The 26,962-nt window shown below is 40.1% G+C and overlaps 1 protein-coding gene across 2 annotated transcripts in view; it reads left to right on the top strand.

The window, feature by feature from the left end:
• CDK8 (cyclin dependent kinase 8) overlaps positions 1-26,962 on the top strand; it is a 75,248-nt gene that overhangs the window by 2,037 nt on the left and 46,249 nt on the right. For both annotated transcript variants that reach the window (XM_065678493.1, XM_065678492.1), the window contains exon 2: positions 23,189-23,264. In XM_065678493.1, coding sequence (XP_065534565.1) covers positions 23,189-23,264 — 76 coding nt within the window. The remainder of the gene's footprint in view (positions 1-23,188; positions 23,265-26,962) is intronic.

Genomic DNA, 26,962 nt, shown 5'->3' with positions numbered 1-26,962 from the left:
TTTTATATCTATTGTGTAACTGCATTTGGACAATCAGTAAGATATGTAAACCAGCAACATCCATAGATGCTTTTGTGGCTTATAGTGTACTTGCACATATGTGATCTTGAATTACATGGATGGGATTAGGATTGAAGTTAAAGGTTGCATTTGCATCCCTTTATCCAAAGAAATCAATTAAATTGCAAAAGCAAATATGTAATAACACTTCATTTTCCTGAAGTGATGGTATGGATATATGCTATATCTTGCAGTGGGGAGTATATAAAACAGTTCAGTGTTTGTATGCTGTTGGATGAACAAGCTGAAAAAACATTCTTGTATTGTTTCAATATTGCCTAAGTGGTGTATATTGATGATGAATAGCCAGCCTGCTTTTTGAGTTGTTTGTAGTGTTCATATGGCTCAAACTTTCCATAGATATGATGTTCTCTGTCTTTTAGTTAATTTTCATAATTTTCCCTTTATAAATTTAAAGCAAACTTTGTTACATTATTCTAATTCTTGTGTTAAACAACATTTTATTAAGAATATTGGGGCAGCTTTTTCTGAAATGACATCTACGTACAGATGTCCGAGTAGAAGAAAGAAAACAACTAAATAATTCAGCTTGTGCAAATGTATGTTCAAAAGCTGTTGGTGATAAAAACGCAGTTTAAGAGTAGTAGGAGGTGGTGCCTGTAGTATGACTGCAGTCTTCACCTCGTTTTTTGATGGCTTTTACAGCTGCCTCTGAGGTGCAGTGTGGCAATTGAAAACCAGATAGCAGCTGTGCGCCCTAATTGTAGAATGTTAATTGTATGCCATTAAAGCTACACTGGAATGTTCTGGAGGACAGTGTTGTAGGAACCTTGGTGGAGTGAGAATCCTTCTAGTGAGTGAAAGGGATGTTCTGTAGAAAGTGCTTTAGTGGGCTGGTGAGGGTGTAACCTGGATTTCATGCCTTCTTCCAGCAAAACTGCCCATCCAGCCCTGCAGTGCCCTTTGCCGTAAGGCAAGGTTTGGGGCCTTGACTGGTCTGTCTTAGAGGATCATGAGGTATAGCTCCACAGACGTCTCTTCATATTAGCTGCCAAACTTGACCCAGCTGAACATCAAATCAGCTGAGTAACGATGTAAAGCACCACAGCTGAGCTCTACCTGGTGCATTGCCTGCAGCAAAATTGCATTCTGTTTGCAGGCTTTTATTTTAATCCTTATTTTGAAGTCTGTGGTCTCTGTGGTTGAGTCTTCCTGGCTTTTTATTGAATGGTGCTGTCTTTCATCAGTGCAGTACCTGCAGTGCGCTCTAAACCTGCTTAGAACAAGCTCTGTGTGAATTGATGGGGTTTATTTTTATAGCAGAAAGGTGTACAAGGTGGCAGTTGACTCTAATGGCAGACACTGGAAGTGGAATGCAGGCATGGCATGTTGCACATCAGTCTTCAGATAAAGAAGCTGTTGCTTGTCTCTAATAGTAGTAGAATAATTTGCTCTTTTTTTGTCCAGAAAATGACAGTTATTTCCTGCATAAGTTGCTCTGAGTGCCAGTTGGGTGCTCCCTCAGGAGTGCCGTTCAACCCAGATATTAACGCTACCTGTTTGACTTATGCTGGACTTGGAATATATGCCAGCAGCTTTTAGTTTGTTGGACTAACATACACATTTTATTTTCTTTGTAATTGACTGGATCAAGCACCTTCAAAACTCACTAGAACTAAGAACCAGGTATGGGGGGGCCTGAGGTGCAGGACACTGGTACAGCTGTGCAAGCCTGGTGCGGCACACCAGGTAGATACTCTCCTGGAGCTGGCTGCATGTGTTGATGCCGAACTGGTGCCCAGTTTTAATGGGATTGATCTTTCAGTGCATTCTTTTGTTCACTCTTCTCTCTCCCTGCTGTTTTATGGTACAGATATGGTCAGAAATCTGAGAGAGAAGCCTATTCAGTGGAGCAAGGCTGTCTGTTTCAGTGGCAATTTGGAATGTTTCCAAATATTCATTTTTCCTGCTTATCAGATGTAGTTTGGATGAGAATAAGAAACTATTGGATGTATCTAACTTCTTAATTACAATAGCAAAAAATGATATAATTGAAGGTTTCGAATTGTTGTAACAATCCCTGCTACTTTATTGGAAGCTTTTCTTAATCTTTTGGAAGGAGACTTGTGTGGTGAGACTGTTGGTGGGAACCAACAGTGAGCAAGCTAGTGCTCTCCTAGTCACGCTCACAAACTGTGGTAAGTGATGCAGGTCCCAAACACAAGTGCAGTTGGAGATTTTTTGGAATCTATTTTATTTCAGCTATTCAGTTATGTGGTGGAAGTTTTGCTGTTGGTAGAAGGTCGGAATCTTTCATTTGGACATACTGGTACATTGAAATGATGGAAATATATTAATCTGCTGGACTTCTCCTTGCATGCTTCAATCAGATCAATAGCTACTTTTTTCCCTTGAGAGTCTGAGTTGTACAAGAGGTAGAATGGTGGAAAACCAGTGGATGTCCAGTAAACTACTGTTTGCTTAATCTCTAGTACAGTATGTTACAGTTCCTACTTACTGGTTAAAAGGATATTGCTAGTTTTATACAAAATCTTTTGTATGAAGAGAAACTGAAAAGATGGGGAGTATTTATTTTCTTGGTGGGGGAAAAAGGGAAAGTCGAATGTACTTCAGTTAGATAAAATAATGAATGGTTTGGTTAATGTGTAATATGGGTGCTATTCTTGTTTCACAGTATTTGAAGAGGGGGACATGGAATTTCTTGATTACCAATAAGGAAATTTTATTGCAATGTAGACAAACTGCATCATGTGTTGCCAAAGGCAAAAATAAGTCAAGAGCTTAAGTGTCCTGTAATCTTATCGTGAGCAGTCACTTCTGACTGATGCAACTGGTTGACTGTTGTTCTGCTCTAGAAGTTCGGCTGCCCTGTTAGAAGTCAGGCCAGGCTTTGCAGTCCATGCGGAAAAGCCCACATTTAGGAATTTTGATACTATTTTTTTTAAACACTTGGTCTTTCATAAGGTTGATACCAGATTAGTTCCAGTTTGTGTTTATAAGGGTATGTATTGACTGAGTTATGTCAGGTTGTAGATTGCTTTGTCAGTGTTTATATCAAACTGATTTTTATTGAGAGGTCCGTTGAGTTTGGGTGTGCCACAAATAGAGGTAATGAATTTGGGGAGAGATTTTATTTGGCAAGAAGCGAAACAGCAGGTTTGGACTTGAGCTTCTTAATTAGTTCTGTATGGAGCTTTGCAGAAGCTGTGTCATGAAGTTCATGCTGTTAGTTTTCAGTGTAAACTTCCAAACAGCTCTTGTCTTCCCTCAGTTTAATAGACATGAGAGGGTTTTTTTGTTTCATTTCTCCTGAATGTTCATGTGTGTTGATTTTCACAGTTCTGAACTGAAGCAGTTGGTGCAGATACAGGCACGCAGAGAGAGCTGCAGTGTGGGCATGCAAGCCTTTGGCTTCTGACTCCTGTCAGCGATAGCGTGGAATTTCTGAATGCCACAGACTTTATTTATGTGTGTAATATGGGGTATTATTTTCTTAAAGTACACGCCCTGAGTCTCTTTTGGATTCATTGCCACAGTAGTTAGAAAGTTCCTAATTAAACTATGTCTACATAATGAGGTATGCATGCTGCATGGCGTGAAGTCTTGAGCTCTTTAATGTTTCTGGTAAACCACTCATGTAACTGTCTTCCCATCTGTTTCCTTCCCTTCTCACCTGGTTAGGTGGCTCCAAGCTTTATAGGTTTTTTAAGGTCATGCAACTGAGTGAGTCCCCCTGTAGCCCTTGGACTTTATTTGGTGTCATCTACTGTTATCTTGTCACAGATGTGGTGATTTGTTTTCATAGCCTCCAGCAAAGCTGAGTTAGTGTTTCATTCCTACCACAAGCCTTGAGGAGTGCAGAGAGGAGGTTGTGGAAATAGTGTTGCAAAACACCCAAGATCTCTATCAGCTTTTATTCTGGACTTACAAATTGGAATAATATATGTAAATAAAGGGGGCATGTGCTGTTGTGCTTGATTTCTCATGAGGGAGTAGGTTTGGAGGGTGCTGATTACAGATAAGGTGCATGTCATCAGAGGATATTGTGTCTGGCCAAATGATAGAAAGCATGATTACTCCAGCTCTTGAGTTATTTGATTTTTCTGTTTTAAAGTCTATTGGAAGTTTAAAACACCAGCTGACCCCCCACAAAACAGAGCCATCATTTATTGCCATTGGAATCTGAAGAGCTGTAACTTACAGACTCCTGCAGCAGAAACTAAAAAGCCTCTTGTTTAAGAACAGAATTTTAGTTATGCTGAAATTTGGAAATTCCAGTGGAAACGTAAGGAAGGTACAGTGGCTCAGATTTGTGTATGGCAAGGTTGTACTCCCAAGGGTGTGCAACAGCAGCCAACGTTGTGATACGTACTTTGCGAGACCTACAGGTTGTGGCACTGATGCATCCATTTTGGCATTAAAAGGTTATTGTTGTGCCACTGTATCAAAATAGTTCTAAAAATCTGTCTTTTCATTGACCTTCCTGACTTATTTGGTGGTGTGCCTGAAGTAGTCATAGAAGCAGAGCATTCTGAATATCCAGGTAATAATGAGGTGCTTCCATCTTCCACCAAAATAATTTTGCCATAGATGAGAAGCAGGACATTAGTTGCAAATGTCTGGGTAGCACCATTTTCTCATCAAAATCCTGGGGGGGGGGGGGGGGTAGGGGGGGATGGGGGTGGGGGTGGGGGTGTGTTGCTTGTTTTTTCCTAATGGCTTTCTTGGGAACAGAATTCTTTCTATCTTGGTTTCAGCTGGGATAGAGTTAATGAACCCTCACTGGGTTTCTGTCTCAAGGAGTGAGTAGGGAGGGAGAGGTGAGTGAGGAAACTGGGTCCTGGAGGTCTCCTGGACCAGGAGGACTGATCTTGCAGCTCTTGTTTCCAGCACTGAGTTGTGATAGAAATTATAGAAAGACCCTAGACCTGGCCTGGAGGGAGCTATTATGTCTGTGAGCAGGAATAAAATAGTGGCATTAAAGGGTGAACCTGATTTAGTAGTTTTGTGTATTTGATACCAGTACTTGGAGAACAAAAGTTCAAGTAGATAAGTGTTAAGTACACACAGTGCAGGTAATTTGCAGTGCAGAAGCAGTTCTTCAGTGAACAGGTTGAAAGCAGATTTTGAGATAAAAGTTTGGGGGTTTTGTGTGCGTGTTTTTTTGAAACAAACAAAAAAGGGGTAGTGGTGGTGTCTCCCTCGCTTTTAAGGGTGAGTGCGAGGAGGCTCTAACACTTACTCCAGCTGCTATAGGACCTTTGCTGGCCTTTGTGGATTCTAAAACAGTAACCTGTAGTGGATGAATAGCCACTTGTATTCCTTAAACTTTTTGCTGACTTTAAACATCACTGTTTGTGGTCTCTGTGTGTGATAACTGTTCAGTGGAAAATGTAGATTTCAGATATTTCTGCAAAAACATCAGAAATTTCCTAATCATAAGAAAAACAGGAAAGAACATTAATTTTATGGCTACACATACTGATAACCTCTCTATTTCTGAACCTGTTAAAACCCATTGCGTTGTGTGGGTGCTCTGAGTCCCTATATAAAGAGATCTGAGGTACTAGCTGCTCTTGAGATACTAGAGAATTGAAGCTGGACTTTCAGCCTTGCCGTCTTAGAGAAGTTACACCGGCTACACTGGCTTTGGTTGCAGTTTTTGTAGCTTGCACAGTACTTGTGTAATGGCATTTATGAAACCAGATGATTTTTTTTTTCCTCCTCCCCAAGGCTCTGCTTTATTGTGGAATTATCCACTGGCTAAATGCAAGTTCAGGTTGGAAGTATACTAGCAGCTGGGGATGTCTCCTCTGATGAGGTAAATGACGTGTTGTGCAGAAGTAACAATCTGCATGTCTTCTGCCAGTCTGCTGCCATGAGCAATCTTAGATTAGATCAGCTCCAGTGATTTGAGGTTAAAATGCTGGGCTTTCTGGGCATGTCTTGGGGGAAGAGGAACTGACAGTCTTGAACATTTGAAATATAACAAAAGGGCCCATGCTAACAGGATGTCAAATCTCATTCAAAATTCTCATTTTGAAACTGCGTAAGCCTGTGTTTGATCAATATATAATTGGCTCTCTTTTATGTTTGCTTAAAGTATTAACAAAGCAAGCCAGCGGTTTGTTTTATAATTTCATACTCAGAGTTTTGGATTCTCACTTTATGTCAATGATGGTAATGAGTTCACCCTCCTCTGTTAATTTAAGTTTTGGAAATGCTCCTTAAGGTTTAATGCAGAAAAACTCATCGAAGTTTGTTCCAAGTAAGGTGATGAAGCTGAGGCAGGACCATCAAAGTACTTGAGCTTGTTTCTGGTATCCTTCCACTGTAAGGCAGTCTTGAGATTAGAAAGGACTGTCTTACATGGAGGGGATAAAGTTTCAGTTTCAGGCTGCATCCCACCAGTACTCCAACTCTTATGCTGCTCTGCCCCCCGCTGCCCCCATCTTTTCTTTGCAGGCTTGGCAAGTAATGCTGCATGTTAGTGCTACATGCTGGCTGGTAGCCATTCAGGAGGGTTTTGTGTTCTGGCTGGGTAGCCTGCTGTTCTCTCTTGTCTCCTCCAAGGCTCAACAAATGGTTGCTGGGACCTTGTCAAGCCCCCATAATAGCACATTCGGGATTACAGCATAGCTTTATTCATAGCTACAATTTTTTGTTTGATACAAGGCCGCTTGTGAACTAGTTATTAATTTTTGTGTATTGTAGGCTTCCCATTTGGGAAATGACTATTTGACTAAATACTTTCAAATACAATACAGAAGCATGTAAATTCCTTAGCTTATGTAGGAAAGGTACTGGATAGACAATTGAATATTCTTTCTACAGAGAATTCTACTGATGTTGCTCTATTGCTTGTGTTCTGCATACCCTAATGAAAGACTGACAAGCATATGGAGGTTGCTAAAGAGTCCTTGTAAAATTGTATGCAACACTTGAGCAAAACTGCTGTTGAGGCAACGGTTTCTATTCAGCTGCATCTTAACTACCTTGAGAGTTAAGTGGTGGTATGGCAAAGCATATTGTGTAGTCAGTTTAGAATTTGCAGGAAAGGAACTATAAGCCACGATTAAAGCTGCAGATATTTTCTTTAAAGGACAAAATGTTCAAGAGAACATAGTTACTTTCTTAACTACAGATGATAGCCTAAACATCCAAAATTAAAATCAGCCTTATAAAAATGCACATTTTGCGAACAGGGAAGAACACAACTAAAGGTCACGGCAACAATCTGCCTGTTTTCTCAGAAAGCTCTGTGCTGTGTGCTTGTAACACCTTGCATACAAGATGTTGACATTTGAATAAAGGACACTTGAGAGTTGCACTAAAAAAGAAGACTTAATTCATTACTGTCTGTGTGAATAATATGTGCAACTGAGAACTTGGAATACAAAAGGATCTGAATGGCAGTAAACCCTTATTCCACTTTGTGTTTCTGGCCAAGATGTGTTTTCTGGAAGAGGCATAGCCTTTAGCCTGAGATGGGGGAGCATTAACTGCAGGTGTACTTTCAATTACAGTTTGCATTCAGACACTGGATAATCTCACAATGAACCCTTGGAAAGTCAGGTTTCACCAACACTGTTGTTCTCATGGAACTACTATGCAAGGTACTGGAGCATAACAAAAGCAACTGGAGCAAGATCTGCCTGGGTGGACTTCAAGACAGCCAGGCAGCAGATTTGTCACTCAGTGTAATTTGAATCTTATCTGACTTTTTGTACATGAACTGCTGGGTATTCAAACTCCCTCTTTTCTTTTTGGTGAATGTCAATCCTGTCTAAGTAGAGTTGAACAAAACAACCCCTCACAAGTAAATGTCCTAACAGTGCTGTCACTATTATGTTAGTTCAATTTTATAAAAGCTCAACTGGAAGCTTATATGACTCTGCCAGATAAGTGTCAGGTACCGAAGGACTCAAAGAAGAAGAAAAAAAGAGTAGCTATGGCAGCACTGAAGGTGCTATGGATAGAATTCCAGGCACAAATAAGAGGGGAGAAGAAATAGCATTAGGACTATGTTTGTATCTGCCTGGCTAGTTTGCCTATGCTGTGTGAGATCAGTGAATCTACAAAGCAGAAAATACAATGAGGAATGCCTCATTAGCCTTACTTCATTTAGAGGGATGCTCTGTCGGGACGAGATGCCAAGACAAAATGGGACTGTGAGCAGCAACTTACTGAAACAGCTAGTCAGGGCACCCACAATGGAGAATCCATGCAGGACTTGGCCTGCAGTAGGATGAAAGAGCAGATTCAAACTTTTACTACTGAAGGCTGTGACAAATATGGTGTGTTCATTGCTCCTGGAGGGATGCTGTATCTACACAAAGTTAAGAAAACTGCTTCAAGTACCACTTCTGTTAAAAAAAGAATAGGGGGGTGATGATGGGAGGAGATGACTTCCTAAAACTGAAAAGGCCAAGAAAGTGAACGCTGCAAGCTGCTTAAGAGCCATTTTTGAAGCTTTGCTAGACTCTGATTAGGTATCACTCTGCAAAACGCACTGTAAACCCATAAATTACAAAAATCTGACATGGTAAAACAGTAAAGGAAGCCCTTTGGAGTAGGGCTTCATTTGAAAAAGACTCCTTTCAAAAAAGGAGTCTTCTATGAATGATGAATCTCAAAATGCAAAGGTTAGGCTGCAGTAGGATGGTAGGCTGAATGTAAAACTGTGGTGTGACATTCTCCCTCTCAACCTTCTGCCCATATTAGTCTGAAACACATAAACAAGCTCCTCCCACCCTGAGAAACTACTTGAGAAGGGCATGAAATTCATCTTCCTTTTTGTCTCTCTTTTCCAGTGCACCAGTAGCACAAAACTCTCTGTAGAACCAGGGCACCACTGACCCGTTAAGCGGTTAGAAAAGATGAAATGACAGCAAGAGTAAAGCTCTGAATTTGTGTGTTATGGAAGAACTTAAAGAATTGGAGATGAAGGAATGCATTAGGAGATCTGTCTCAAATTGAGTGTTTTGGGAAGGGACTGTTTGAACAAACTCAACAGCAGTTGTCAAGCTGAGATGTGTTTGTACATCTGGAGGAGTTCAAGAATGAAGTAAATTACTACCCAGACAGTATAACCCATTGCTTTAAATTGTCCTAGTCTTGGAAGGCTGGAAAGGGGCAGTGGTGAGATGTTTTTTAGAGAACTTTTTGGAAGAGTAGGAACTACTAACTAGTAAGCTAAACCAAGAGCGAAGAGAGTGGACTCATGCAAGATGCTGAGGTGGAGAGACAACAGTCTTACAAAATACATTAATTCTATTAAAATCCTTTGACAAAGTTAACATACAGGTTAAGGCAACATAGTATGTGTAATCTGTCTAGAGTTCCAAATGGCATTCTGTAAAGTCCGCTACTAAAGACTTAAGCTGATCTTGGAGATGGTCCTTCTCTGGATAGAGGAACTGGTTGGAGATGGCTATTAATGGTGAAAGGTCATTAGTGGTATCTCTTGGGAATCTGTGCTGCTCAAAAGTTTTGTTTGGAAATCACTTGTCATCACTAGTTGGGAGACAGCTTTGCTGATGAGAGTGTTACTTGGGATAGTGAAGGCAAGGAGTGATTGTGAAGGATTGGCCCTCGATATCACTGAGTCCTTCTCCAGCAAGATACCATACTCACTGATGTGATGTGCTTGAGGAAAATGGTTCTTTACTCACACAATGGTAGCCTCTGAATTTATTATTACTTAAGAAAAAGATTTTTGAGTTTATAATGACAGTTTTGTGAAAGTGCCAGCTCAGTGCAAGAATCGCTGAAAAGCAGAAAGAATCACAGGACTCACTAGCAGTAGAGTGGAGCGCAAGCATGGTGTCATTGTTGCTGTAAATCCTATTTTCAGTATTGTGTGCACTTCTAATCCGTTTGTTCCAGGCAGGTTATGATAGACCTAAGGAGGGCCAACAAGGATACTCAAATGTGGAGCAGTGTCTGTATGAAAACTTCAGTCGTTCCCATAGACAAAGACTCTTCTGTCTGAGAGTGAGGGGCAGGGAGAGTCTCTAAAATCCCGAGTGTCATTGAGAAGGTAGGAAACAGTCATTCAGTGACTGGATACCTTTATGAAAGAAAAAAATATATTAAGTGCTATGAAATAAGAAAATGTCACCTGTGACTCTGTAGCTCTGTCAGTGACTTTGAAAGCTTCTCACCATGAGTTGCTTTTAAAGCAGCAAATAAATAAACTAAATTTCACAGATTTGACTTCTGAAGAAAAAAGTGCCAAAAATAAGCTACGCAATGAGACTGTGGTTTTCTGAAGTTTAGGTCAGTACTTCAGCACTGTTTGTTGTTTGCTTTTCAGAACAGCTGCTTTGAAATGCTGTGTTGTCTTTATGCAGCCTCTAGTTTGTTGAGTTGTACAAATATTCAGGGGGCCTAAGAACAATCTGAGAGGAGGAAAGTGCAAATGAAGTACAGCAGTCTTTTCCTTTATAGCAAATTTGCATAGGTATCTCTTGGATTTATATAAAAGTACTGGTAAGACTGCCATGTCCTTTAATAAAACAGCATGGGGCTTTGGGTGCATTGTAGGGTATTGCTCCCAATCAGCTAGTCTCGTAGGAATCCTCTTATTTGTGTGGGTTTAAAACTTTTTTTTCAGCTGGCTGTCAAATCACGGTTTTGTGGGAGAAGGGAGGATAAGATACTTCATCAAATCCCAGGGATTCTGCTTCTGTGCAACTTCTGTGCTGGAGTTAATTGCAGGGCTAGGTGTGGGGGTTGGCTTGGTTTTAATTTTATTTATTTTAATTAAGGCCAGCCACACTCCCTGTGGTGTTCAACACCACCAGAAAGCAGGGAGTGAAGTGAGTGGCATCTGGCTTTTTCTCTTTTATCTTTGTCACCTCTACCCATTCCTTCATTGCCTTATGTGCTCTTACCACATATTTTAGTGCTGGTTTCTATACTCCTGGTACCCCACAGAATTTGTTAACCCAGGAAAAAGGAAGTGTGTAACTTTTTGCCAAATGCAGGAGGTGAATCATGTCATGGAGGAGTGTGGCGCAGATTGGAGCTGGTGTAAGGGGAGGCATTTTCTGGCTGGAAGCAGTAAGGCAGAGATGTCAAGAGAAGGCTTTTGACAGCAGCAAATTCTTAGATCAGAAGAACTACATGTACAGTATATCATTGAGTTTACTTGATTGCTTTGAACTTCTTGCCAAACTACATGTTGTGGTGAAAGGTGTTAATTTAAGAAAAGAGGCACAAAGAACAAAAGGAATAAAGTGAGTCAGTAATTGCCATTCACCACATAGTAAAAGCTGTCTCAGAAGCCTTAGTGTTTGTTGGCTTGCAGTTGATGGTTTTTCCTCCAGCTGTGGAAATTACCTTTTCTTTACCCACAAAATGGTCTTATTACTGAAGGATTTGTTTTGAAGTAGAAAATATTCTTAGCATAAGCCTTGCTATCTGATCAGAATAATGATGCTGTTGTGGTACTGCAGTCTTGCCATGTCCTTGCAAATATTCTGGGGATGGGAAAAGTATGAATGCCTTAGCTAAACCCTTAATAAACTCAGGTCTGTTAGCATCTTCCCCTGCAGTAATTTATTTGTATTAACATTTTGGTCAGTAATACAACTTTTATTTTCTTCTAAGTTTAGGTCTGAGTCAATGAAATGTGCTTCAGTCACAAACTGTGTTCGTTGTACTTTTCTGTCCTTCTGTAAAAAGGTTTTGTTGTCTTAAAGCCAACTGTATCTAAAGTTTGCATGTTAAAAGTGTTAGCAAGATTTAGTCATGCTGAACTAGTACTTTTCTTTCAGGATAAAATGTATGTTTCTGAGGAGAGGGCTAATAGCAACAAGAGCAGAACTTGGCTTTTTCTTCCTGCTTCTGAATATGTTGTCTTTTACCTGTTTGCTTTTTTTGTGCATCATGTGCATGTATTCAAAGGGAAAATAACTCCTAACCATGGAAATTAGTTGAAATGTTACCTTAGAGATGTCTTTATTTTTCTAGGTTGTTTAGTATTCACATTTAAATATCTTTTTATTAGTCCTTTAAGTTAATTTTTTAAATTTAAATTTCTAGTTCAGTTAGAAATGGACAAACTTTAAGCTAATTGCTGCTTGGCATTTCAACAGTAATATACTGTTATCTCTCCGGAAGGCAAAGAGAACAGCAGGGTAATTCAAACGAAATTTGAAGTTTCTGTCAACTTCTGTGAGTTTTGCAGTTTATTTAAATTTAATGCTGTGACTATGCAGACACTTCCTAAGGTTCACCAAAACTTAGTGTGATCACACTATGTGTTGATTGAAACTTGGATGGAGATAGCTGTAATCTATGGCACATCTTTGTAAAATTAAAGGCTCTACTGATTAATGGGAGTGGTTGCTCTACATTGTACAAAAAGGTTTATCCAGCTGTCTTTGACAGTTAACTCCAGCAGATCTTTAGGAAGTGAAGCAAGATTATGGCAAACATGTAGTGGTGCTTTCCTACTGACAAGTTTCTGCTTCATCTGTACCCAGAACTACTGTTTTAAGGTGAAATTAAGATTTGAGGTTCTGGATTTCCACTGTATTGTTAACTTGTAGTTGGTTTTTGCACTGCTTAAACACAAAAGAGGAGGAACCTAAGGAGATAAAGGATGTGATGCTTCCATGCGTTTTTTGATTCATGTTTTTCTTGCATATCTTAAGTTCAAAAATAGAGAAGCAGTAGATAATACTACTGTAGAAACATGGAAACAGTCTGAAATTTCACCTTTGAGAGTGAGCACTGTTACAAGTGTCCAAAACTGTAAAGCGTCTTCTCGTGCCAGCAGCCCCATTAGAATGGGTGCGAGGTGCTGTTTCTGGTGGCAAGCATGAATATGTAAGAAGCCATGCTACTCTGTGAACTGTAGTTATCCACATCTTCGGACTAATTATTGCCAACTGTTCTTCATTCTCTTCAACTCTTCCTGGGAAGTCTTTGCAGGTAGCTTTGTAGAGGAGAGAATAGTTGGGAACTATTCTTTCTTAGCTGAAATCCTTGGCAAAGTAGCATGGACTCCCAGCTTTTCTGACTGGGTTGCATTATTCGTGATCCTTTCTCATTTATTAATACATAAGAGGCTTTCATGACAGAATCTGGGGTTTTATCTGATTTTTGGCAGATTTCTTCCATGAAAAGAACAAGCTAAAATCTATGATGGGATAAACTTTAAGCTGATTGTAAATACATTTAAATACTCTGGGCTTGAATAAATCTGAACTTTTACAAATAGTTGTGCTTTGGCTGTGTAGCAGGCTGTTTATAATGGAGAAGATGTTAACCTGTTTTCTGTAGGTTTAACATGTGTTACCGGACTACTCCATTTTTTGAAATGCTTTTAAGCTCAGTCAAATGAAGGAGCAGTAATTTGTGCTAATGTTTATCTTCTGGTCTTGCTTCATCCAACTTCTTTTAGCCAGTATAACTGAAATGTGTGTTTTGTTTGCTCACAAAACCCACAACAAGTGGCCCTTGGAAAATTAAGTATTTTTAAGAACAATCTCATTTTAGAAATGATGTGTGTGTGTATAGAATGCATAGAGCATTAGTAAAAGTAAAATATCTTTCAAATGACCCTCAAAGAGCTATAAGTGAAGGATATAATTCTGGGTTTTGTTGTTTATGTATTTTGAAAAAGCCTTTGAAATTTTTCTGTAGCTGTGGTGAGTTTTTGCAGTGAACAGAATTATTTCTTCAGTGGATGCGGCGTTTACCTGCAGCTTTCTGGGAAAGGTGAGTGTGCTGCATCAAGTGGACATGGAAAGAAAATTCTAGTTGGAAGATAAACTTACTTGGTCCTGAATGTGGGCAGAAACTGCTGTGCTTCTGCTATGAGTGCTCTCTGCATTTAGAGAACTCCTGTGCTCTTCTGAGTGTTTGGCAATCCACTTCATCTCACTAATGTGGCAGACAGCATACCAGACAAAAAAGCAGCATTACTTTTCTACTCTGAGGAAGTTTGTCTCTGTGGCAAAATGAGTGCCTTGGCTCCAGTGCAAAGGACAGGGGTGTGCATAGGGATGAAGATGGGGTTCTTTAAGCAGCAAACCGTTGTACAATAGCCTGCTTTGAGTTGTAACTTCATTGTTAGTTTTCAGGGTTTGGTTTTTTTTCTTATTTTTTTTATCATCGGAATAATTGTAAAAGATTTAAATGTATGAATTACTCAGCAGGTTTTGTAATAATGGAATGACAAAAAGATGAAGTGCTTACCATTGCATCACTGTTAGCTCAGAATCTTTTTAGGGAATGATTCAGAAGATTTCGCTCTCTAGGTTTATCTCAAGGTACAGGGTCAGTGATGGTACTTAACTGTGTATAGCCTGCATACATGCACACATACTGTGTGTACTAATTAGACAGAATGTTTGATCTAAAACATGTTTTCTGGGAAGTCAGATACTTATAATGTAATTTCTCAGCCTTTGTACCAAGTTGCTAGTACCAATTTTTTCCTGTACAATTTGTTTTCTACCGATGCATGCCATCTTTGCTGTTTTGCTGTTACCCTCTATCCTCACAGAGGTGGTGTATCTCGTTCTGTCCAGCTTTGTACCTTTAAATGTATGCATTGGCAACCAGTGGGTTTCACACATGGAAATGTTTTAGAACTTGAAACTTTCTTCAGTCTCAGCCAGTTGGACTGTGACTATAAACCTGGGTAGACTTTGATGCGTTCTTCAGTTATAAAGGCTGTATGTCTTGGATGTACTTGCTAAGGTTAATGCTGGGAGGCAGCTTAGTCGCACACAGCTGCTTTCTCCCTGCAGTGGGACGTGAGAGAGAATCAGAAGTGTGGAAGTGCAAAAACTCATGTGTTGAGATAAATATAGTTTAATTGGTAAAGCAAAAGCTGTGCATACAAGCAAAACAGAATAAAGAATTAATTTGCCACTTCCCATCGGCAGGCAGGCAGGTGTTCAGCCATCTGCAGGAAAGCAGGGCTCTGTCACATGTGATGGTTATTGGGAAGACAAACACTGTAACTGTGAATGCCCACCCCTTGTCCTTCTCACAGCTTTTATTGCTGAGGACGATGTCACATGGTCTGGAATATGCCTTTGGACAGTTGGGATCAGCTGTCCTGGCTGTGTCGCCTCCCAGCTTCTTGTGCATCCCCAGCCCACTCACTGGTGGGGCAGTCTGAGGAGCAGGAAAGGCTTTGATGTGGTGTAAGCACTGCTCTGCAGTAATATGGATGTGTTAGGAGCATGGGTTTGGTCACAAACCCAAAACATAGCCCCATAGGAACTACACCATCCCAGCCAAAACCGGGACAGTGCTGTAGTATCCACACCTAGAATACACTGATCTTGTCAGGGTGCAGTGGTCTTTGGGACATAAATCAACTTACTTGAGGGATGAAAGGATTTTTGTTAGGTCTCTGTGGTTTTCTGTGTGTAAGCACAAAGCACTTCAGAAGTTTGTGGGATTTCATGAAAGCCACTGAAATCGAATAGGTAGAATGAGCTCTTGGTTTGTGTGGCATCCATACAAATAATCTGCAGGCTATACTAAGGTCTGGAGATTCAGATACCAGTATTTACGCTATTGAGGAAACACATAATTCCAAAGTCTTGTTCTTTTTCACAAAAATGTAACCTTTGGGTTTCTTTTTTCAACTGCTCGCGCATAGACAGTACCTGTGCATTGCCTGAACTTTACAAGGAGCCATACAATGGTTTGCTTTTTTGAGAGTTACCACTGCAGACACTGGAAACACTTGAACAAATCCTAAATATTGAATGAATGAAAATTACTGTTCCAGAGATGACGAGAAGACAATCCAGACATGAAGAGAAGGAATTCCAAGTTGTGTCCTTGCACTGATCTAAATTAAATTAAAAAGGAATAGTTTACATCTCTCTATAGTAAAAGGTCCCCAAGTTATGTATGTAACCAGAATTGCCCTGTTTCTGTCCTAGCTATAAGTTTTGTCGGTGTTGCCAGACATGGAAAGCGGTGTTAGGAATAAGCTGTGAATCTCCTCACAGTCTCAGATGAATCATAAACAGTGTAGTTTATTGTACGATTTCTCTTTTTGCCACTTGTGACCTCTGCCTCTCATTACTTTACTGGGCACCTCCAAGAAGAGTGACTTCTTCCCTTGCCCCTCATTAGGTAACTGAAGGCAGTGATAGGATCCTTCCATGGCCTTCAGGAAGGCTGACAAACCTGGCTCTCTCAGCCTCTCCTTATGGGTCATGTACTTCGGACTCCTGCTGCTCTGCTGGACTTGCTTATTATGTCAGTGTCTGTCTCGTACTGGAAAGCCTAAAACTGAATGGGGAGATCCCATGTGTGGCTTCATACTTCTGCATGTAGGGGAATAATCACCTCTTCCCATGTGCTGGGTGCGCTATTGCTAATACAGCCCAGGATGTGGCTTGCTGCCTTTGCTACAGGGACACACTGCTGTGTCGTGTTCTACTTGGCTATCAGGACCCCCAGGTCTTGCTCTGTAAAGCTGATTTTGACCCAGTTGGCAATGTGTCCAGTTCTATGCAGTTATTCCAGACTTTTTGCTTGTCTTATAGCTTGCTCAGGTTCTTGTCTGTCTACTTTCCATGTCTATTGAGGTCTGTCCAAATGGCAGCTCAGTTTCTCTGTGCATCAACCCATTGTCCCCAGTTTGGCATCATTGGTTGGATTTGCTGAGGATGCCTTCCATCCTGTTGTCCGTTTGTTAATGAAAATGTTATATCAGCCCCAGTGTCTGTCCCCAAGGGATGCACTAGTAACTGGCAGCCTGTTGGATTTGTACCGTTGATCACAACCAATCACGTCTGGCATTCCAATTGATTTTTTTTGTGTGTTCTGTAGTTCAGCTGTCCAAGCTCTCTAATTTGGCTATGAGTGTACTATGAAATCATGTCACAAGCTTTGCTGAGGCCAAGGTAGCATCCAGTGCTTTTCCGTTGTCCATAGAGCAGGTTCTCTCATTGTTTAGGACAAAAAGGTTGATAAAGCACAACTCATCCTTGGAAAAATCCTTGCCAGCTGTTCCCAGTCACTTCTTTTCCTTCGTGGGTCTGAAAATGGCTTCCTGGGAGGGTTTGCTGCATGACCTTTTCAAGGACTTGAGGTTATTCTGGTTGACCTATAATATTGAGCATTTTTGTCCTTACAGGATCGCAGTATTTGCCCATATGCAATTGTCAGGGGTCTGCATGATCACCGTGACCTTTCGCAGTTGATAGAATGGCTTTGCCATGATATTTACCAGCTCCGTTAAGCACCCTTGAATGCAGCTACCTGGTCACATGGGCTTTTCTGTGTTTCCAGTTAGTTGAAGTCATCCCTAATTTGGTTTTCCTCTACTTCCTTTCATTAGCATTGGGAATGTGGTAGCTGGGCGACTGGACTGTGATATCAAAACCAGTGCCAAAAAGGCATTGAGAACCATGGCCTCTTTTGTGTCCTTTGTCACTTGGTTCTTGACCACACCTGTTTCCTGTGTTGGTAGTTAATAGGTACAAAATGCAAAAGTAAATAGAACTCCTGGTGTAAGTACCTTACTCTGGCAGGACTGTTTGGGGCCAGGCGTGTGGTGTTTGAAGAGGAAACTGAGGTAATTATTTTCTTTCAAGTCATCATTTGAATGGGTGCTAGTCTGCCTGCATCTTGCTGTACTTTCAGAAAATGATGTTATTATTTTTGGTGTGTAGTTGTTTGCTGTGTATACATTGTTGGCAATTAGTATAAACATATACAATCTTTCCACTTCAAAAATTGCATTTGTGTTTTCATATGCTTCCAAAGAGCTGCTGCTTCTAATAGACTTCACTGGCTGTTATGTGTGAGTAGGGTGATTTTTCATTTAATTAAAAATACAATTTAAAAACAAAACCAGAAAGCAACACTGCTGTGACTTGGGGAAGGAGGCAGGGGATGATGCCACAAGGTTAAAATGCCAAGTCTCCTAGATGTTATAAATTGTTTTCATAAGTGTTGTATGTTCGTGCACTAACCTATAGCAGTGTGTTTGGCTGTTCTTCCTTCCATCTCAAATCTACATGAGCAGTGTGTCCAGGCATTTGTTATGTTCAAGTTCAGTAAAACACAGAGAGGAGGGACAAAGAAAACTAACTGGAATGCCACAACTGGACTCCATGTTGTCTTTCTTTTCATTTGTAGTTTAGATCTTTGCTGTTGAACACTATTCTGATTCTTATGAGTATAATGTTTTCCTTTGATTCATGCATTTCCTTGTTGGAGGTTTTAAAAGGTAATGCAGATGTAGTTGTTGGGTTTTTTTATTTTGCCTAACCTGGCTCCTTAGCATGTGTTAAAGCTTCTGTCCATATTCTGCTTTTAATAGTGAAAATGTGCTACTGTTTGTACAGTTTAGGGCATGTAGTTAGTGCTCATCAAGGTGAGTTCAAAGCTAAGGTTCTGTTCAGCACAAATTCATTTTCTGCTGCTAAAATCGAAATGCCATTATTTAATGCATTCAGAGAATTTTGAGTTAGTATTGCTGAGGCTGAATCACTCTAGCAATAGTGTGAGAGTTGTGCTTGCTCAGGATGTTTTCCTTTGACTACTGTTGATGTTAATGGAATTCTCAAGGGTGGAATTAGAAGAACCCACACATGTTTTGTTGGTAGGCTTATCTTGTAATGATCAGGATTTTTATGTTCTTTAGGGAATAAGAACTGTAAACAATTAACAGATTCCTTAGTGTTTTCAGTAGAAGAGATGCTGTGTTTACAGTTCCCTGGGATAATTGTCAGACTGTAGAGCCTATTTCCTGCAGCTGAGTTTTAGGTTTCTTTGCTTATAAAGATAAAACTATTCCGAAATTGTGACCAGTGAAATTTGAATTTGAGATTTTTTTACCTGTAATGTAAATTTAGAATTTTTACTGCTGATCCTCGTGCCTCAGTACTTTATTCTGTTCTTTTTAGTGCTGAATTGAAGTTTAAACTGATAGAGTGATCTGAATTAAGGAAATGGTGTAGGGTTGTGTCAGTACATTTCTACAAAATGTGAGATGAAATAACAGTAGGACAGATTTATTTTTTTTTAACTGCCTTTTATGTAATAAGCCTCCTTTTTTCTCCATGTGTAGGATATTTTCTCCCACTTGCTGAACATATTTATACTTAAAGTATCCTTCTAAATAAAGGGTAGAAATACCAGGCATTTTAATACTAAAGCTTTGCAACGTGCTCACATTCAGCAGGCATCTGTTCCTACTGCTTTTGATATTTATTTTTTTTCCAGCTAGGCTGAATGTTTCTTATGATGCTGCTGTGCTTCCAAATCCAGTAGAACATTTAAAAAAAAAATACTTGGAAGTGGCATTATAATAATAGCTTAATTCTCTTAAAGATGACATTTTCTGGTTTAGTTTATTCAAGCTGTAAGAGCAAAACTAGGCAGTTACACTCTTTTATGGTGATTTTGCAGGTATATTCTTGTCATTAAAGTCCAGTGGACATGAGCTTGCAGCTACCCATCAAGTTTCAGCCTCTGATGCTCATATTATCCCTCTGAGGAAATGACCTTTTTACATAAGGTTATGTTGTTTGTGTGTGACTACAATAAACACTGCTACTTCAGCAGCCCTCTACAAGTGAGTTTTTTTATCACACTCACAACTGCCTATTTGTAGTGGGGAGTGATACTGTGTTGAAGATGCCAGCCTATTGAAGTGCAGGAAAGCATGAATATATTGGCATGAAAATAAGTCTGCAGATTGGCCAGCTTTTCTTAAGCCTGCCGGTAGGTGAGGGGCTGCTGGAGTTACTTAATGTCTCATCCCCAGGCAGCAGAGAAAGTGGAGAGGTTTTCCCAATGAGACCTCTCTGTTCGATGGAAGTTTAGTTGAATTGCGCTCTGTGTCTTACTGCTTACTGTGCCCTTAAAACACAAGCTACTTAGTGGCTGATTTTGTTCCTTACAGAAAATGCTTCTAATGGAGTTCCCCCCTCCCCTCCTTTTTTTTTTTTTCTCTTGCTGTTTGCTTTTTCTTGTCTTGTCATTGACCATCTCTTTATTTCAGACAAGGAAATTGTCCATATCTAAAAGTATGGGGAACCCATTTTGGGATGTTCTATTATTCTAAACAGGTTATTGGAAAAATACTTTCAAAAGTTATGTAAAATAAGCTTGGTGGCTCCTCTTTTGGCTTCATAACACTTGTAAGCTGTTCTCACTCCCTTTAAAAGCTATGCCCCCAGTTCCTGTGGCTCCCAAGGAATTAAACCAAGTTTTACTAAAAAGTTGCTTGGCTCAAAGGCAAGTAGGAGTTTCCCATTTCTGGTAAGGGAAACACTGGTACAAGTGGTACTAATGGCTACATGGGGTAGCCATGGGGTGTTACCTGCATCACTATAGAACAGATGTTGGGAAGGTTAGGAATTGGTTTATTACTGTATTTCAATCGTGTGCGCACAATTCAGGATTTAAGTCTTGGAAGTCTTTGGTTATTTTTTTCAGGCTCTGGAGGAGAGTGTATTGTGGTGATAAAAATGTGCTTTATCTCTAAATTTTAATTCATATTCCTCTTTTTTACCATTCTTATATTTCTTCTAAACTACCTGGGTAGGTTGAGGATAGGGCAGAGGCTACTTGCTCTCATTTCCTTTGTGCAGCACCTAGGCAGAGCAAAGGAGTGAACAACTGATTCCCCACAGCCCAAGCTGTGGACAGAGCAAGGCTGGGCATGGTGTCTCTGGATCTCAACTCTAACTGCCTTTTAATGTGAGAATGTTAATTTTCAGAGACTTCTTATTTCCTCCTTTGTTTTGAGGAGACCAAGTGGTATGTTTCTTCTACCACCCTGTCAAATTTCAGCATTAAAGCAATGATGGTGAAAGGGTTAACGTGCGCAACTGAGTGTTCTTTGTTTTGTTCTAGGAAACAGATGAAGTATTTTTTCTTTTTTACTTCCCCCCCTAAATTTCTCCACAGAAACTGCCATCTGGCATGGAAAATTTTTGTCCAGACTTAATTTGGCAAAAGTTTGACCAATTAAAAATAGTTGGGCAATCTTAAATGCAGAGCAAGCTTCACTGTAGGCAGTGCTACCAGAAATGCTTGTAATGATACTGTTTGTACAGTATCGCCTCCTGTTATACTGAGTTCTCCTTCAAAGAACTTGAAATCTAAGTAGATGAGCAGCAGGGCAATGAGAAGAATATTTAGTCTCTCATTTTGCTCCATATTCTGTTGGTGATAATGCTTGTAACAGTATCAGTTGTGTGGTAGCACTTCTAATGAAATAGGGATCACAAAATCATGGAATGGTTAGGGTTGGAAAGGTCTTTAAGATCATCTAGTTCTAACCCCCCTGCCATGGGCAGGGACACCTCACAGTAGACCATGCCACCCAAGGCTCTGTCCAGCCTAGCCTTGAATGCTGCCAGGGACAGGGCATTTACCACTTCTTTGGGCAACCTGTTCCAGTGCCTTACCACCCTCACAGTAAACTTCTTCCTTATATCTAACCTGAACTTCCCCTGTTTATGTTTGAACCCATTATCCCTTGTCCTTGATCTTTCCAAACACCTCAAAGTAAGATGAGCACATAAGGCAATGAGAATAAGCTCTAGTCCAATCCATTTTGTTTAATGTTTGTATCTAGTAAGGGCTGTGAACTCTTGCTAGATAAGGCAGGCAGAAGGTAAAGTGGTTTTTAACTGAGAGAATTTCCTGTTAGCTTTTTCTGTCAGCAGCACAGAAACTTCATGTGCTGGAAAGCAGATGGGGATTATGTTCAGTAGGTGCTAATGGAGTAGTCCGTAACTCTCTTTTCTGCCATAAATGTGTGTTATTTGATTTGAAATCCATTTATACTTTTTGTTATACCTATAACATTCTGTCATCATGACTTGCACAGTTTAATTACATAATTAATACCATAATGGTTTCTTGGTTCTGGGCGTTGTGCAACTTGTTTTCCTTTAAAGTGAGAAATGGGAGCTTGTTCCCTGTCCATGCCTTTTGTTGGCCATGTACGAGTTTGTGCTCAGCACAGGCTTTTTCTCTTCCAGGCTTGAAAGTTTTAAGATTCATTATAGGAAGCTTTTTAATACCTTCTGTCATTGTCCTCCTAACTTTTTTACCCTGTTTGTGTCAGGTCCTGTATCTTTACCCCTCTTCTGTCTTGCTGATTCCATGTAATAGCCCTCTTAGTGAAATATGCTCTTGTGTGCTTGATGTTTCATTGTTCTTCATCACTGTGTTCAGATTTTGTTCATTAATTTCCCACTTTTTCCCCTCTTCTCCATTTTGAAAGGTTATTGCTAAAAATAGGTTGTCTTTGAACCCCATGAAAAATCCCTTGGACAGGACCTGATAATTTGAGGGATTAAACAGGTAGTGACAAATAGGGGGAAGTGTTTCAGGTAGGAATACAGCAATTCAAAGCCTTGAAAATATTTAGCAAGAGCTGGAAGAAAGAAGTGCATACATTTTAAATGCTTATCTACAGTTTTGGTTTATTTGCCTCTAGGATGTTTGAGTTGCATTTTTTTCAGGATGGCTCTTCAGAGCTGTGGAAGCTGGATTCATTAATAATTAATAAGGATTCTTAGGGAACCTGGAGATTTGGGACTATGCAAGTGCTGTAGATACTGAAGACAATATGTGCTGTGTCCCCCAGGAGTGCTGTGGATGCCAGCCCATAAGTAGGAAGAACTGGTGCTCCATCACTTAAAAGTTGGAGCTCTTTGAGGCTGACGGCAAGCAAGAGTTCAATGTCTTCTTTTGCTGAAGTGCATCTGTTCTTCGTTTTGCTTTTGGTCGTTAGTTACTAATTGGCTTGCATTTTAAATAAATGACTGCAAGGTATGCACTGGTTAAAGTATGAGGGGGTGATGGTTATACAAAACAGGCTTTTAATTGCATACCTTTTTAAAGTTGAACAAGCATGTATCTGGATTCGTCAGATATAACAGATACATTGTGGTGATCCCTATCTGTGTAGTGAGATCAAATTTATATGTTAGCTTTACCAAGATAGCGTGGGGAGCTTATGGTTTAGCCAGGTATCCAGATGTTAAACTAGTAAAGAGTCAAAATGAAGTGTCATGCAGAATTTGTATTAATTAGAAACTGTCTTCTGAATGGGAGTGAAAACCTTGCTTTGAATCCATGGTGTGATTTAAATAAAACCACTTCTTTTGTTCTTCCACAGGAAAGATGATAAAGACTACGCTTTAAAGCAGATAGAAGGTACTGGGATTTCTATGTCTGCATGCAGAGAAATAGCAGTAAGTAACGTTAGTTCTTTCTACTAGCAAAAAGACTTGTTAAAATTATTGTTTTGAGTGCATGCTGGGTTTCATTTGCTGAATCATGTTATTCTATGGGTGCTGTATTTTTTATTATAGAGGTTGAAAGTAAGGACAAATGTCTTGGAAGATTTTCCCCACCTGTTACCTTTGCTGTCTAAAAATGGCAATGTTTTTAAGCTACAGTTTACTGCCTGCCTGCCTCAGGGCAGATTAACATTAAATGCAGTAGTTTAAAAACATGATTAGAGTCAGTGGCTTAAAAGTCAGATCAAATACGTAATTTGCATTAGCACTTCAGTTATATTCCAAAAGAGATGAGTTCTTATTGGCTCATAATGATCAAAACATTGTAGCTTCTATTTAAGTGAAGACTTCAAACTAAACTGGCATTGTTGCCTCAGAAGCTGTAATACAGCCATGAATATCATTCAAACTTTCTCTTAAGTTATTCAGGTTTATATTTATATTCTGTGTTGTTAGAAACTGATGAATGTGGTTATGGTTTGTGACAAGCTTGCGGAGAAACACTGGTAAAACCAGTATTCTGAAATTTAACTGTTGTATGTTCTTATGTTATATGATGCTTGGGTTTATGTTTCTTGAAATGCTTCAACTGAAATTGCTTAATAAAAGGAAATGCATGTGACTTAGGTGTATAGGGGGGAAAGTGAATAGTTTCTTTCCAGACCATATTCCTCAGGAGTATAAAACTATACTTACCCTAATTTCATTTTTATTGCCTGAAGTGAGTACCAGGCTTTGCTGCTTTGGCAACTTTGAGTCAGCTTTGTGATTTCAAACATGGTAGTCTATGAACTGAGTGAGGTAAAAAGAAAAAGAAGCCCAAAAAATATTCTACAGGAGAACCTCTTCCTATCCATTGATGAAAGCTTAGTCTCCCCTCTATCGTAGACATACACCCTGAACTAAAGGAGCTGAAAACAGGATCTTATGTTTTGCTTATTTCAGCCATTTTGGCAGAAATTTTCCAAATACTGTGGCTCCTTCAGGCGGAATGCTTTTGGGAAGCCAGCTGCCATTTCAAGGGGATTTGGGAATGTTTGTTTGTCGTTTTGCAGTGATTTAACTGAAGAGTTTTGTTCTGCAGCAGAAGCTTGGTTACTGTTAGGGAGGTGCTTCTGCTCTCAATATAACCCTAAATCAGTTTCTGTCTACTAAAAGAATCAGTAACTTGGCTGACAGGAAGGATTTGGCCTCATTGTATGGCTTGAGGACTGTTGTGTATTCATTCCTCTTTGGTGGCAGGGTCCCTGGTAGTGATGAAGAGGACCAAGAAGCAGGGGGGCCTTCTCCTTGCTCTGAGCTGCTGCAGCATGTGCCCTTTGAAGACAACAGCAGTGCAATGCAGGACTTGTGTGGGATACAGAGTGGGGGGAAGGTGGGGAACATACTGAAGACACCAAAGATACCAAGAAGGCAGGCATGGAGAGAAAGAGGGGATTGGAACCCAAAAGCAGGTATAGGGTGGAAAGAGTGACCTGAAGCAGCATTTCTTGAGCTGTTGCTGACTTTGCTTCCAGACTTGCAACTGCTGATTCTGTGGTTGAATTTTCCTGCAATTGCATTAATAATTCACCATGGACTTCTAGGGTTTGAATCCCTCTTTCTTACTGTTCTTCTGATGTTGCTGTTCAGAGTTAACAGAAGATTTATTTTTTTTCCCCCAAAATATTGATGTTCCCCAAATTGTTAATTTTAATTCTGTTAAATAGTTTCCCCTCCATTCTATTGGTTAATATTGTAAAAGGGAAAAAGGGTACTTCATTTGGAGATGGATCAATTTAAGGATAGTAGCCATTCTGTTTATACTGATTATATGAGTATGTGTAATGTATATATGAAAATGCTACTGAGTTAATCAGCAGTGTTGTACCCTAAAATGTCATCTGTACATCTAATTAGTAATATTATTTGTTGTCATGCTTAAAAAGTCAAGGCTGAATCTCAGACTTTGTTACAGTGTGTTCTGGACTACCCCAATTAATGCATTTTACAAATACGGTGGTATTAAGAGGAGCTAGGGTGAATAGGCTTGCATGAAGTATATCTATTTATGTTTCTCTGGAGAGCTGAAGCTTGTGTATTTCCCTCCAGCTACCTGGGAAGAGGGTACTTTGACATAAATCCCAGTGAAACTCCCTTGGTTTTGTAACTCTGCAATGGATTTTGTCTTGCTTATAATGACTAATTTCAGTTTTGGACTATTGAGTAACCGACAGGGTTAAAAATGAGCAAAGGCTTACTCAGAAAAAATAAAATAATTATTGAAATACATCAATTACAGGGAAAGGAGGGAAAGGACAGAACTAGGTCAGAGACCTGCGCTGAAATAACTGACTCAGTTACGGATGAGCTCAACTCATGTGAATGTATTTGAAAGAATGCCTACATTTTTGTACTTCCTGCAGCATGAGAACTCAGACCTAGTGTTCAAAAACCCAGCTAGTCTCTTACCCTGTTGAAAAAGAGGAGGTTTTTAATGATTGTATAGAAACAATTTAACTGGTAGAATTAGCAGTTATTGTGCTAATTATGCTGAGTGAATCAGTATCTTTAACATCAAGATAAGATTATAACACTATACCTATCTTCTCCCAATCATCCACCACATGGTAGGCATTTGTGACTCCTGCCTCTTCCAGAGCCTGAACGGAACATTTGGCTGCTCAACTCTTGTTCTCTGCAGGCTCGTGTACTGCCTGGGATTCTGGGTATCTCTTATGATCCTTTGACTTCTGAGGACTTAAGCAGGCATTTAAAGTTACATGCTCATCATACCAAGAGATGAATTTGTTATTAGAAAGAGACCAGAGGGACAGGATGGTGGGAAGATTTGTATAAAAATATGCAAAATATACAATCCCAAACACTCCATTCCTTATCTTCTGCTTTAATCACAGGGAAGAAAATCATTAAAGCCTATCCACCTGGAATAGTGCTGCAAATGCTGTTTCACAGTTTGCAAGGCAGGAGAATTCTTCAAGGCTGTAGGAAGCTAGAGCAGTTAACCGGGCTTCAAATTCAGGAGTTTGGATTGGGCCGTTTTCTCTACAGAAGTTTTATGTATTAAAGTAATCGAGTGACTTTGACATTTTTCTTGTTGATTATCATTTTTTAGTCAGTTTTAGCAGGTTTGCAAGTGCTTCACTTGCCTGTGCTTCCTTTGGTGCCAGGAACCTGCAGGTATAGTTAGGGTATAATGCAGAACCCCAAAGTTCACATGTCTGAGTGTTGATACAAGAAAGGGGAGTACTGATTTTTGTCTCCCAGGCAGGAGGCTTGGGGCCCATAACAGATCTCATTGCCTCAGGAACTTGGCTGGGTTTGCAGGGAGCAGGCACATGGTACCCAGGGAGTGTGAGAATAAGCAGAGAGGTGGCTGGTTGCTGACTGCTGCCCTTACCTGAAAGGGAAAGCCTCTGCAGCAGTCTTACCTCAGACTTTCAGCTTCTGGGCAGGAATGAGGCAGAGGCAGAGCTAGAGCAGCCTGCCTGTGCCCCATGGCAGGTGAGGAGGAAGGCGTCTCTGGTGGTCTTGGCCAAACTGACCTCAGCAGAGCAGGCTGCTGTAGAGGTATTGAGCTCAGGCAGGCTGCTGGGGCTTGCATATTGTGGATAACAAGAACATGTCATTACGTGATTATCAGGCCTCTT

This window comes from Lathamus discolor, chromosome 4 (genome assembly GCF_037157495.1).
Source record: "Lathamus discolor isolate bLatDis1 chromosome 4, bLatDis1.hap1, whole genome shotgun sequence".
NCBI lineage: Eukaryota > Metazoa > Chordata > Aves > Psittaciformes > Psittacidae > Lathamus > Lathamus discolor.
Note: the sequence above shows the minus strand (reverse complement) of the source record. Positions and strands in the feature narration are given on the sequence as shown.